A 14,922-nucleotide genomic window follows, 5' to 3' on the forward strand; every position below is an offset into this window, starting at 1 on the left:
ATATATATATATATATACACATACACACTGTATATAGTGCATCAGGTCAGCTTAAACAGTGGCACTGCCACCCAATGTGCAACAAGCCTGCAGCATTGGTCAAATATGTCTAAACCCCCGAAACTACACTGTAAAGAAATTAGTGGGGTGGCTTGGCGAGGCCCAAGTCTGACAGCTCAAAAGGGAAAGTGTGTACCCATGCATGGTTCTAAGTTACATTGGTTGTGTTACATATTTATTTTGAAACAACAAGCATGTTAACCCAATCACTAAAATATCACATAAGCATACAATTTCAAACGCTTTTTTTTTTAATCCACTAGTTTCATTAGAAAATAGCAGGTGATCCTACCATGAAAGTCCTTGTTTAGGTATTTTCTATATGTGGTGACAACTTTCTCCCAATCATGTTTCTGAGTTGTCATCCTGTAAAATGCACTCCTGAGGCTATTTTAGGTGGCAGTTATTTGTTACACTGAGATTTTAGCAAACTAAATGTTACACTGTTCAACAGGTAAAAAGTTTTGGGCATAAAATTAGCTAATCTTACATAATTTTGGGGTGCTGAAAACGAAAATGACCCTAAAAAATGTTGATTGGCTCTAGTTTCCATGATATATTCACCCATCTAATGACGTAAGCCATTCAAAATTATGATGCAACTTCAGCTGCATATTGCGCAATTGATACTGGTGACCAATAGAAAATTGCATGTATACTGAGATGATGCAATATTAGCCTTTAATTGCATCACTTCACTGCATAAAAGCTGCAGTATCTGTAGCTGATTGTAGTTCGACAGCGTCTTTACATTTCGTTTTATGCTTATATAGGCTACTCAGTAATGCCTCGAACTTGTGTGAATAAAGCAGATAATTTCTGCTATATCTGCGGTGAAATAACTTTTATCTCACAAAAAAGGAGGATAACAGGAATGATTAAGAAAGCCTACAACTTGTATTTTGGCTGCAAGATAGGAGACCAGGACAAGAGCTGGGCACCACATATATGCTGCAATTCTTGTGGGACGGCACTGGAGCAATGGTTGAATGGAAAAAAGGCATCTATGCCTTTCGCTGTGCCAATGATTTTGAGAGAGCCAACAGATCATGTTAGTAATTGTTACTTTTGTATGGTGCCTCCAATTGTAAAAGGGCTAAATAAGAAGAAAAAGTTATCTGTGCACTATCCAAATATTCCATCGGCAATACGTCCAGTTCCTTATGGAGAGGGGCTACCAATTCCTAAAGCACCAGAATCCTTCGTGGTTGAGTCAAGTGAGGAAGAACCTGAAGCGTGTAGTCACGTGCAGTTGTAAGAGATAGCCCTTTCCTCGAATACAAGAGAAAAGCCAAGAGAAGCAAAACCGACACAAACTGAAGACAAAACTAGTGAGAATCCTAAGTATTAAAATGATTCAACTTAGCTTATGGTTATAATTTTTCTTGGTAATCCTATGCAATATATTATGCCATTTAGGCTTTGTTATGTAGTCAATATCACTTGCTTTATATTTGTGGAAAGACATCTATCTATATAATTATTGTGCATTATGTAGTCATTACGCCTATAGTAGAAAACTTTCCATTTACAGAAAAACTAGAGCCAATTGACAAATTTCATTGTTATATTTGAACTCAGAATGTGAAATTCATTAAGAAATGGATCCTTTTGTTTCCAAAACTGGCAAAAAATAAAAATTTGTTGAACAGTCAGTAAGGGTTTTCATCTACTTGAATTCTATGATTTCTTTCACTATGTTATTTCATTTTTTTTGGAGGGGGGGGGGGGAAACCAACATCGTGCTGAAACAAATTATTTGATTTGGTTTTGATGTAAGATATTTCCATAGATCATCTCTGATTAGAGGCGTATTTATCCATGCAAACACACTCATAAGAGGGAAACACAAGTAAACAAGCACAATGTTTTCAGATGATGGACAGTGAACATTACTTTCCCTTATTGGCTGAATAAACCCACCTTTAGTTAATCACATCTTTTGACACTTATTAAAGTATTTGCAAGAAGAACATTTGTCTGTATTGGCCATAGCATCCAATCAGATTCAAATGTTCACCCTTCAACTTAAGTTTTTGCAGCTCTGATTCTGGTTGGATGCTATAAAGAAGAACAGATGGCCTTGGAAGTTTTTTCTCAGATATCTCGGTAAATAAGGCCAGTTACTATCTATATTCTCAGTTGCAGTGACTGCAAGAGGGGAGGTAGGGGGGCCTTGGAAGAAAAAAAAAGATATGGCAAACAGCAGTCAGCATGTCTGTAAAAACTGCAAATGACTTTACAGTTAAATATCCAGCATTCGCAAATAAAAGAAAAAACAAACAGAGCAGACGGTGTGTAAACTGTGTAAAGAATGCGTAATGAGACATTAAAAGACATACGTGTTGGACCAATTCCAAATAATGACACATACACTGAGGCGGTTGGGCATCATTTACTATCTAATTCTTTTGTGTTTAATTTTTCTTTTTTTTCTGCACTTCTTACATGTTTCAGTGTAGTGCAAAAATAATCCTTAAAATGACCATTCAAAAAATCTTATGGGTTCTATTTTCAGTGTTGGTTTGCATTTGTAAAGTCTGAAGGTTACTCTGTTTACCAATGTTGGGTAATACAGCAATATATCCCATACTAGCCACTTGCCCTCCTGAGGATTTACCCCCCTATCTGACCAGGCCATTGTTTGCTTTACTTTAACTGACAATTGCGCAGTCATGCAATGCTGCACCCATATGAAATTTATGTCCTTTTTTTCCCACAAATTGAGCTTTCGTTCAGTGGTATTTGATCGCCTGTGCATTTTTTGCGCTATAAAAAAAAAAAAAAAAAAAGACCAGTCAGTGCGTTTGACTGTAAGCACACAGCACAGCCATCCAAAGCAGCGTGCCCTATCTAACAGGAAGGAGAATTGTTAGTAAACAAAACAGTTCTCCCCCCCGTCGGGGATCATCTGAAATCACCAGGCGCTGGCGAGTGATCACCAGCTGGGACCCGTTGATTGACAGCTGCTGCCGCAAATGGCGGCACGGGAAGGGTGCACGCGTGTCTCATGTGCACCCCCTACTTGGAAATGCAAAATCACCCATGCCCTATAGCAGTATTTTTGCTATTGGGTGGACGGGAAGCAGCTAGTCTTGGTCTTCTTTCACTGGTCCAATAATTTACACTTCTTCATGAAACACATTTGGTTTACAAATCTATGGTATACTGTATGCAAACCAGAATCTTACTGTAGACTTTAGAGTTCTTTGTAGATTGATAAGAGGGTTTTGCCCGCATACTATATTGTGCTAGGCATGGGCAAGGTGGTTTGAGGACCCATCTACAGCTGTGGATTAGGCCCACCATTGTTGTTCTCTGTATTTTTTGAGGGATTGTCCTCAGCTCTCAGTTACTCTGACCCCTGACATGGGAAGATGCTCTACTAATCAACTCATGAGGCATGGGATAGTATAAAAGCCATAATGTTAAAGTGTTTGTAAACCCTTACATCCCTTACATATACCCAGTGAGGTGACTGGCCTCAGGTGATACACAGAGATGAAACAAATCCTTCTACACACGTTGTACCTGTCTATCTGCATTCTTCGCCTCTTTACAGCCATTCAAAGTGCTGCATTTATAAAGCTTGTTTGAGAGTTCAGAAAAAAGCAGAGAGCGAAAATTATACTCTGCAGAGCTCAATAAGGAGAGCTCTGAGAGCTGATTGAAGGGAAGGGACACACACCCCTCCACACAGCACACAGGAACATAGCCGGGATTGTCAATTTGTTGTTTTTCTCTTGGTGTCAGGAGGACTTGTCAGAAGATTCATGCTGAGGCAGGGGCGAACTGACAACTCATGGGGCCCCCTGGGCAATAGGGGATCATGGGACCCTGTGTCCTTGCCCATACCCAAAAAACCTATGAAAAAGCCAATGAAAGGTACCAGGGGCATCTCATGGGGCCCCCTATTGACCCCCGCCCTCGGGCAGTGCCCTAGTGCTCGAATGGTCAGTCCGCCCCTGTGCTGAGGAATGAAGCAGCAAACAGAAATGACACTTAGTATTCTGGATTGAGACATGTACACACTATAGAGTGGGGTCGGCAACCTGTCGATTGCGATTTACCTGTGGACCGTGGGCGACAGGTAGACCGCGAAAAGGCCCCCCCCCCTTTCCCCCAGCCTCCTCTGCTGCTGTCATTCTCAGTGCACAGTGGAGAGTGGAGGACAGCAGGGCTCAGGACGGAGGGTGGGAGGAGGAGTTGTCCAAATGAATTTTACATATTAACCTGCAGGTGATTGGTTGCTAGGTCGGTCCTAGGAACCAATTACCAGCTTGTTAATATTAAAACTCCCGCCCTCCGTCCTGAGCCCTGCTGTCCTCCACTCTCTGCTGTGCACTGAGAATGACAGCAGCAGAGAAGGCTAGGGGAAAGGGGGCAGAAGACATTGCTGGGGGGTGGAAGGGGGGTCAGAGGTCACTGCTATGGGGGAAAGGGGGACAGAGGACATTACTGTCCTCTACCACCCTTCACATCACCCCCCCCAACAGTAGTGTCTTCTACCCCCACTTTCCCCCATAGCAGTGACTTCTGGCCTCTTTCTCCCCCCCAGCATTGTCCTCTGCCCCCCTTTCCTCCACAGCAGTGACCTCTAACCCCCCCACCAGCAGTGTAAATTCCCCCCCCCCCTTCCCTCCCATGGACAGGTATTTTAAAAATCTGAATTCCCAGAAAGTGGCTGGGGATCAGGATTTTTTTCTGCCCCCCCTTCCCACCCTGGTGCCCTAAGACAGCTGCCCTAAGCAGCCTAATGCTGGCGCCCAGCATACAGCTGCTTAAGCAGCTGCCTTAGGGCACCAGAGTATCTGGGGGGCAGAAATATCCCAATCCCCAGCCACTTAATGGGAGTTCATATTTTTAAAATACCTGCCTTCCAACAATCCCCTTTATTGTCTTCCTATCTACTTCAATGGGGTTTCGAGTTTGTGACCTGGACTTCTATAAAGTTTGCTTAACTTGCTTTGAACCAAAGCCAGATATGTTTGGCTCATCCCTGTGGACACATGTGTTCTCCATTTAAAAAATTAAGACTTTGGGAAATAATTAACTGCACAAATCATGATTTAGGTGGATTGTATTAAATATATATATAACTACTGGATCTTAAAATTTATATGTAATAACATAAGATATAGTTGATCCAGGAAATATCTGATTGCCTCCTGGGGGATCAGGAAGACTTTTTTTCTTCCGATGGAGTGAGCTTGATAATGCTTCATAAGGGGTTTTTTTTTTTGGGGGTGGGATGTATATAGAGGTTTTCTATTTTCTATTTTAATTATATATTTGGTCGAACTAGATGGACTTGTGTTTTTTTTCAACCTGACAAACTATGCAACTATGCCTAAAGCCCCATACACATGATCATAAAATTGTACAAAAAATGCCACTTTTAAAGCAATCGTATGATAATCTGGTCGTTAGTACACAGCAATTGTCCGAAATTACTCGAAGGGACACGCACTGAAATTTTTGTTGTACGATACCAGATCGTACAATTTTAGTTTAACCAGTAGTTTTCATCCGAAAATACAGTACAAATACATTACAATACATTACATCAGTTCCAAACATTTATTTTGTCGTATAAGAATTTTCATAACTTTAGTAACCTTTTCACTTTCAATATGAGATTAGCATGCCAAAAAAACCTGGACAATTATTCATCCATTATTCTCAACGTATATAGGGAGCTTAACTATGTTAGGGGTGGCATATACAGTGTGTATGTGATTGATAACTTTGTTTTTATTGGTAATCCAATTTCCGTGAAAGCTGTCCAAGAAACTGCTCCTCTAACCTGAAAGAGATAGGAATCGCACAGAAGTAGTGAATGAGAAGAAGAAAAAGAAAAGAGAGGGATATAAAAGGTTGCTCCTCTCAGTCTGGGTCCCAGCTCCTCATCCAAACCCTGGTTTTATGCAGGTGACTGTGGGTAAAGGATGCTAGCCAGCTTTTCCTGCAGCATTATCCAAGAGATATTGTTCTTGTTGCAGTTGCAGCTATGTTGACGACAGGCGTTTTCCATGCTTTCACAATTGACATTAGAATATGAGAGATCGGATGTGTCTGGGAATGTCTGCAGTTAATTCATTTAAAAGTGCCGTTTTTAGTAACTATTGGTACATTTATATTGGGTACAGTGTGCATGAAAGTGAACACTTGAGTCCAGAATCTCTTACCTTTGGGACAAGTCCACCTGATATGATACATGGCCCAACAATTGATAAATTTATGACATTGGGAACTTCTGCCTACTGTCTTAAGGACTTAAGTAACTCAGAAAATTTTGGACCAACAGTCTGTCAAAATACACCCTAGTACTGCTATTTGCACTTTCAGATTTGACAATTGGATGCTATTCCTTCCACTGACACCAACAATAGGGTACTATTCCTCCCACTGATATGAAAGATGAAACATTCTGACTCCCACTGACACCAACAATGGGGCACGATTCCTTCCATTAATGCCAGTGATAGGGAACTATTCTTTCTCCTACTGACCACAGGAACTATCTAATTAATTTATTCCCACTAAGCACCAAGCATGAGGCATTGTTTACTCCCACTACTGCTGGGGCATTTTCTACTCCCACTGGCCGATGTTTGGCCCCCTAAAGTCTGAAGGACAGTAAAGTGGTCCTTTGTTTAGAAAGTTTGGAGATCCTTTAAGAATAGCTCTACCCAGGGGCGGACTGACCATTTGGAAACTCGGGCACTGCCCGAGGGCCCGGGGTCAGTAGGGGGCCCCATGAGATTCCCCTGGTACCTTTTTCATAGGCTTTTTTGAGTTTGGACAAGGACACAGGGGCCCCATGATCCCCTATTGCCCGGGGGCCCCATGAGTTGTCAGTCCGCCCCTGGCTCTACCTTTTATTAAAAAAAAAAAACCTTCAGTTCCAGTTAGATGATTTTGCCAAGGCTTGATTGATGTCACCAGTCTGCAGTAGAATAAAGTCTGTCGAATCATGTGACCACTGTGATTGGCTGTAGAGACGATCTCACTGGCTCCCATTTGTTATTAGAGACCAAGTCTTTGACAGGTCAGTCACTGTGCTGAAAGCATGCAGTGATTGCCTTCTCTGCACAGAAACCGCCACTGCGCATGGACGCATATACATGGCATGTGGGTGTTAAAGCCCTCCTTCTTTGGTGCTGTACATAAGTGTTACGTGGGCTGCAAGAGATTAAAGAAGCACAAAACAAGAAAAACATCTTACAACGATTTTTTAATGCAAAAATATTACATTTATAAATATTGCTTTAGGATCAGTTCACACTGCTGTGACCTCAAAGTTATGCTACTTGCTTGTGACATCCTTGTGACTTTTGTGATTAACCACTGCGGTCTATGGCACTCAAGTCACACCAAAGTCCCAGGAAAGTAGTGTAGGAACCTTTTTTTTTGTTGATGCGACTGAAGTGGCATTGATTGAGATGGCATCCATTGAAATTAATGTGTTTTGTCTTTTAATGTGACTTTGTGCCACATGTGCGACTGCAGCAGTGTGAACTGGGGCTTAAAGTATCACAAATTCACATCACTTTAAAATTTATTTTCAATCCCATTCACCGCAGAAAAACCCGTGACAGTGTACATTACATATTGGTGCACCGTTTGTTTGCATGTAGGGCCAAAGATTCCTGGTGGAGATCCTTCTGGGGCCCCTAGATGGCCTCCTGGACTATCTCCAGGCTGAGATACATAACAGGCTCCTGGTGGGTTGTCTATGGATAATCTATGCAGAAAATCATGGGTGTACACCCGCCTACATTGCTGTCCTTTCAGGTCTGGTTTTTGTTTTTTTCATGAAATTAGGTTGTGTCCTTTTTTGTTTAGGCCCTGTTCACACTTGTGTACTTTTGCTGTCCCATCCAGTGCAACAAAAGCGCATTAAATAGTTCTCTATAAATTATATCTGTTCATATCTCTGTGCTGCTTTTTAAGGTCTGGTTCATCTAGCACAATTTCAGATGCAACTTCAGCCCCACAGAATCGCACGATAATGGAAATCACGTTTTTTTCAGTGGTGCCCAGTCATGTCAATGCAGTGCATTTTCTGGAAAAAGGTGCACATGCTACTTTCATGCTGTTGTAGTGCGATTTTGGCCCCCTACACTTAAATGGAAATGCACCAAAAAGGTATAAAAAAACATGACACATGAAAAAGGTGTCAAAAACTATACTACAGAAAGCACACTGAAAATTAGAGCATGTTCCAGCTGCTCTAATGTAAACCTAGCCTTATGAAGTGCAAATTGCTGCATCTTTGGGGCCCTGTTTGAAAAATGAACCAAAAATGCACCTTCCATGATTCAGTTGCAGACTCTGGACATGTTAGACACGACCAAAAAAATGTCATCATTGTACACAGAGCATGTGTAATATATATTTCTGCCCTGCTTCCAGGACCTCCCTTGTCACAGTACTGGGCATTTCAGTTCTAATTAATCAAAGAGGCATTGCCGAGTACAGAGAAAGGTCTGACAGCTGAAGATGTTAAAAAAAAAAGTAGTCTGGCGATCTTTATCAACAACAATGGTTAATTTTGTATCTTTCTGTTTATTCATCTACAGCTCAAAAGGGATGAACAACAATTTGCAGATGAAGTCAGTTAAAGAAACCTGACAAGTAAAAAAAAAAAAGTTTTTTTTTCTGTTTAATTAAATGTTCTTCTATTTACCCCTTCTTAACCCTAATTAACTCCTTATTCTCCTTCTCCATTCATTTAATATTTCCCTGCTGATTTTTATTTTTGTTAGTTTCTATTGCATTAACTAGTAATATTTAAACTTTTTTTCATTGGTTAATATTTTTACACCTTTAACATACATTTGCAATTTTCACATTTAAAAAACTGCAAAATTGGAAAAAAAATAAAACTTTATTTCATTTGTAAATCACTTTGCAATGCTTTGTACCAGAATCATAATTTTAGAGTCATTTTAAAACAGGACAAATGACAGTATAAAATCTGCACTTTTTATGTGTGGTAACACTAAACTAAACACTGCTCAAAAAAAGAAAACATGCGTTTTGTTATAGTGAAAAAATGCAGCGCTATGTTCAAAAGGTATAGCTAGGCAATAATGTGACATACATACATATAAATGCGCTGTGGAGCGCTATAATAAATGACATGTGTCAAACATCTAAAAATGATGTTAATAGTGCAGTAAGTGACATATAATCAAATAACGTCCAAAATTCAAAACAATGGTGACATCAGTGACTCCCGTGATTGTGAATGAGTAAATTATGCACTAACCAGATAGCGCATATATATTGAGTTGTCTGACCACTCCTGGTCATCTAGGTCTGGAAAGGAAAAGGGTCAGGAGATCATCTGGCAAACCGAGAGCACGACAGGTGATCACTGTGTCATCTTTCTCCAGGTGATATTACTCAACCATCCAGCAGGGGGTCACGATCCAAGTATCAGAGATACTATGCCATCCACCATGGAAAACCTCACAATGAAAGGTATGGGGCACCAAAACAGGGATCCACCTTGAAGGGGGGGGCTCGTAACAAAACGAGCCCAAGCAAAGATCTTGATAGTGTAGTATTTTTCAATTTATTAATGAATCACATAAGATAGTACACTCACATCAGCATGAGACAGGAATAAAGATGGCCGCCGGCCTCCACGTGGCCCGAGCGGTGTGACGTCACCGGCTAGGCTCCACACTAACGCATTTCGTGCTACGAGCACGTTATCAAAGGGGCCCTGCACTATTAACATCATTTTTAGATGTTTGACACGTCATTTATTATAGCGCTCCACAATGCATTTATATGTATGTATGTCACATTATTGCCTAGTTATACCTTTTAAACATAGCACTGCATTTTTTCACTATTTTCACATCAAAGGTTTTGAGGTTATACCTGTATGCTAGCTGCTCATTCCTTACTTTATCCTAGCGCTCGTATACCCCTTTGTTTTACTACATGCGTTTTGTTATGTTTTGTTACATTTAATTTTTTTAAGGACTGAGAAAAAAAAAAGATAATTGTTGCATTCAATATTCACGAAAAGAAAGCCTTGTTTGTCCTCAAAAAAACAATATATGTATTAAATTTTTATCTTAAAGTGGAACTTCACTCTCTAAATCAACATGGACTATTTTTAATCCTTAAAGCAGAGGTCCAGTAGGAATTAAAAGAAATAAAAGTCAGCAGCTACAAAAACTGTAGCTGTTGACTTTTAAAAAACAGACACTTACCTGTCCCTCGATCCTGCGGTATCTTCACACCGTCGAGTCGACTGACTGTCCTGTCTCCTCAGCACTGGAATCTTCAGTGGGGGTGCACACGGCTGTGACATGCACGAGCAAAGCTGCGCTTTGTGAATGGTTCCGTAGTCTTCTGGGACCTGTGACGTGTCCCAGAAGACTATGGGGAGGGGAGGACAACTTCTGCTTCCGATCGCCTAGGCGATTGCACTGGAAGTGGGAGCCTGTCAAAGCCGGGTACCACCACTCACTCCTTAAGGTGCCAATCCTTAATGGGGAGTGGGGGACAAGGCCTTAAACTGTAACTTCCCCTTTTGGGTGGAGCTCCGCTTTAAGCTGCTAACATTTGGAAATAGATAAGAAAGTATATCATATTTACTTGTTTTAAACTTTTTTTTTACATTTATTCTGTTACTTCCTAGTTTCTGTCCCTAGGCAAATGATGTCATACATCCCCGGAGTCTTCAGGAGCGGAGGAAGGGTTCTCAGCCTATGCCTGAGCTAAGGGCAGATAGATTACAGAAAGTAAATGATACATGAATCATCTGCCCTACTCCAGATGGCCAACTGCCAGAAATGCTAGGGGTTTTTCTTTCAAAAGGATTTCAAAGCAAAATAAAGCATGGAGACATGGATGGATCGGAGAGTTTGCTTTAAATATAAAAAATTAATTTATATATTTCAGGTACTCATATAGCGCTGTCAATTTTCGCAGCGCTTTACATGTATGTATGTATGTGTGTATATACACACACACACACACACACTATATATTGCCAAAAGTATTTGGATGCCTGCTTTTACAGCCACATTAACTTTAATGACATCCCAGTCTTAGTCCGTAGGGTTCAAAATTCAATATTCACCCTTTGCAGCTGTAAAAGCTTCAACTTTTGAGAAGGCTACTCACAAGGGTTAGGAGTGTGTCTATGGGAATGTTTGACTATTCTTCCAGAAGTGCATTTGTGAGGTCAGGTACTGATGTCGAACAAGAAGGCCTGGCTCACAGTCTCCGCTCTAATTCATCCCAAAGGTGTTTTATTAGGTTGAGGTCAAGTTCCTCCACCCCAAACTAGCTCATCCATATCTTTATGGACCTTGTTGTGCACTGATGCGCAGTGATGTTGGAAAAGGAAGGGGCCATCCCCAAACTGTTCCCACAAAGTTGGGAGCATGAAATTGTCCAAAATGTCTTGGTATGCTGACACCTTAATAGTTCCCTTCACTAGAATTAAAGGGCCAAGCCCAGCCCCTGAAAACAACTCCACACCATAATCCCCCCTCCACCAAACTTTACACTTGGCACAATGCTGTCAGGCAAGCACAGTTCTCCTGGTAACCACCAAATTCAGACATGAAACTCTCTATGCACTGTTGTTGTGCTAATCTGAAGGCCACATTAAGTTTGGAGGTCTTTAGCTATTGACTCTGCAGACAGTTGGCGACTTCTGCGCACTTCAGCATATGCTGATCCCACTCTCTCATTTTATGTGGCTGAGTTGTTATAATACCGCTAACAGTTGACCTCGAAATGGACGGACTTATTGCACAGAGAATTCACTGAGCTCCTGAGAGCGACCCATTCTTTCACAAATGTTTGTAGAAGCAGTCTGCATGCCTAGGTGCTTGTTTTTATACACCTGTGGCCATGGAGGTGATTGGAACACCTGAATCCAATGATTTGGAGGGGTGTCCCAATACTTTTGGCAATATAGTGTGTATATATATATAATATATATACACTGTATATATATATACACACACACACACACACAGTTAGGTCCATATATATTTGGACACAGGCACAATTTTCATACTTTTGGCTCTGTATGCTACCAGAATAAATGAAAATGAAACAATCCAATTTAATTTGAAGTGCAGACTTTCAGCTTTAATTCAAGGGATGAACATAAATTCTTTAAAAATCATACAATGTGATTTCCTGAATTTTTTTTAAATTCTGTCTCTCAGAGTGGGAATGCACCTACAATGTGAATTTCAGACCCCTCCATGATTTCTAAGTGGGAGAACTTGCAAAATCGCAGGGTGTTCAAGTACCTCTGTTCCTCACTGTATAATATATATATATATATATATAGTACATTCACATCAGTCCCTAAGCCTCAAGGAGCTTACAATCTAAGGTCCCTACCTTACATTCATACATACCAGGGCCAATTGAGACAGAATCCATTTAACCTACCAGCATGTCTTTGGAGTGTGGGAGGAAACCCACGCAGGCACAACTAAGTAGCATTTTTGGTTTGTGGTGCTCAGGTGCAGTGTAGTCCTGCCCTAAGTAATGACACAGTTATCGCCCAATAAATAGGTCCATAACAGAAATATAAAAATTGCTCTGGTGCATAGGGGGTGAACAGGTGTCAGAGGTGTAATGGTTAAAGTCAGTGGAACTGCACCGCTCGTTTTTCACTATTGGAGATTTGGTTTCTTGGGTCAATATTTTCTCAGGTGACCAGGGATGAAAATGGGTGTAATATGCATATGTGTTGCATTAAAATTTTAAAGCAGCATAATGAAAACACAATTTTCATTTTTCAAAAAAACTCATATCGCATTTTACAGCACGCCATTATGAATGGGCTCTAAGATCGCATTCACAGTTGAGTGATTTGTAGCTTGAAGCTCCAAAAATGCTCCAACTTAAACAATCAATTGTTCTCTATGATGCCTGTTTGCATGATCAGGTGTGAACAGGCACCATGGAGAACAATTGATTTTTTTAAGTTTGAGCATTTTTGGAGCTTTGAGTTTTAGCCTAGGTTCACACCAATGCAGTGCAGGAAATGCTGTGAATCCTGTGTGTTTGTTGCAATCGCATCTCATTCATGCGCTCTGGTGCCGGTGTCAATGATAAATTAATGACACCATGAAACAGATCGCAAAATGCGATTGCCAGAAATCGCATCGCATGGGTGTTCTCACCCATACAATGCGATTCAGGTGCGGATTGAAAAAAGGGTCCTGCACCTTTTGCTGCAGATGAGATTTGAGCCAATGTATGGCTCAAATGCGGTGCGATTCCTGTGTGAATTACATGCGATGTCATGCATAGCATAGTGTGAACCCGAGCTCAAGCTACAAATCGCTCAAGTGTGAGCGCGACCTCAGGCGGACCTGAACACATGTCAATAGATGCTGGTTGTTTACATCTGTTGTTTATCTTTGGGGTCTAATAATCAGTTTTTGTTCATATTATGTCACTTATAATTTATTTCTGCGAAAACAACAAAACAAAAATGTGATCTGAACTAAACTGCACTCCAGTCAGATGTAATCTGAATCTCTAATCATCAAAAACCGTGCCTGACTGATGACATCCTTGTCAGAGGAGCCTACCAAGCTAATGTCAGTGAGTTGTGGAGTACATCTACTTCAATTCTCCCTCCTGCTCTCCCATTGGCTGATATTCCCTCACACTCCTTCCTCCTCCAGTGGGTGAGCGTCCCTGAACAGCGATCCCGCCTACCAAGTGACAGGCCCGCTCTCCCTGCGCACTGCGCCATGGGCTGAGCCGCGGCTCGCTGGCTGCGCGGTGCACCCTGGGATCTGTAGTCCAGATGCGGTGAGGGCTGGAAGGCAGAGCGCGAGGCCTGGACTACAACTCCCAGCAGCCTACGCGGCCGTCTCGCGACTCGGTGACCATGGCGCTGTGTGAGTGAGGGAGAGCGGACCGGACACCGGACACCGGAGACCGGAGACAATGGGTTCCAGGGTGAAGTAAGTGTTCGAGGAGAGGGGTGGGGGTTGGGCGTGTGCTGGACTCTGGGAGGAGAAGGGAGGACAGCCACATGGAGGGAGCTGAGACATCACACATGAAGTGTATGGAGGACAGGCAGGCTGTGTGTATGACATACTGCTCTACAGCCTGTGTCAGCGACATACAGAGGGCTTCATGGCTGTGTGGTGTTGTCATGTCAGTGAGATGTATGGAGCAGTCAGAGCTCTGTCCAGGAGATGGACCCAGGCTATGGGAATGTATATCACAGACCATGAGAGGAACTTCACCTCAACTGTACCTTTCTTGACCACACCACCATTTGACCCCTCCCCCTGCATTGCCATCTGACCCCCCCATGTCGTCGTCTGCCACTGCTCCCCTGCGTTGCCATCTGACCCCCCCCCACGTCGCTGCCTGACTGCCACTGCTCCCCCGCTTCACTATCTGACCACCGCTGTTCCCCTGCGTCGCTGTCTGACAGCCACTGCTCCACCGCGTCACCATCTGACCCCCCACGTTGCCGTCTGACCGCCACTGCTCCACTGCGTCACCATCTGACCCCCCACGTTGCTGTCTGACCGCCACTGCTCCACCGCATCACCATCTGACCCCCCACGTTGCCATCTGACCGCCACTGCTCCACTGCGTCACCATCTGACCCCCCACGTTGCCGTCTGACCGCCACTGCTCCACCGCGTCACCATCTGACCCCCCACATTGCCGTCTGACCGCCACTGCTCCACCGCGTCACCATCTGACCCCCCACGTTGCCGTCTGACCGCCACTGCTCCACCGCGTCACCATCTGACCACCCACGTTGCCGTCTGACCGCCACTGCTCCACCGCGTCACCATCTGACCCCCCACGTTGCCGTCT

The 14,922-nt window shown here is 42.6% G+C and overlaps 1 protein-coding gene across 1 annotated transcript in view; it reads left to right on the forward strand.

The window, feature by feature from the left end:
- Positions 1–13,881: 13,881 nt before the first annotated feature.
- DENND1A (DENN domain containing 1A) overlaps positions 13,882–14,922 on the forward strand; it is a gene marked incomplete at its 3' end in the record, with an annotated part of 1,241,355 nt that continues 1,240,314 nt past the window's right edge. The window contains exon 1 of the mRNA XM_089664905.1: positions 13,882–14,045. Coding sequence (XP_089521031.1) covers positions 14,029–14,045 — 17 coding nt within the window. The remainder of the gene's footprint in view (positions 14,046–14,922) is intronic.

The sequence above is a fragment of the Staurois parvus genome, unplaced genomic scaffold (assembly GCF_062004578.1).
Source record: "Staurois parvus isolate SC_StPar_1 unplaced genomic scaffold, SC_StPar_1.0 ptg000002l, whole genome shotgun sequence".
NCBI classification, from domain to species: domain Eukaryota; kingdom Metazoa; phylum Chordata; class Amphibia; order Anura; family Ranidae; genus Staurois; species Staurois parvus.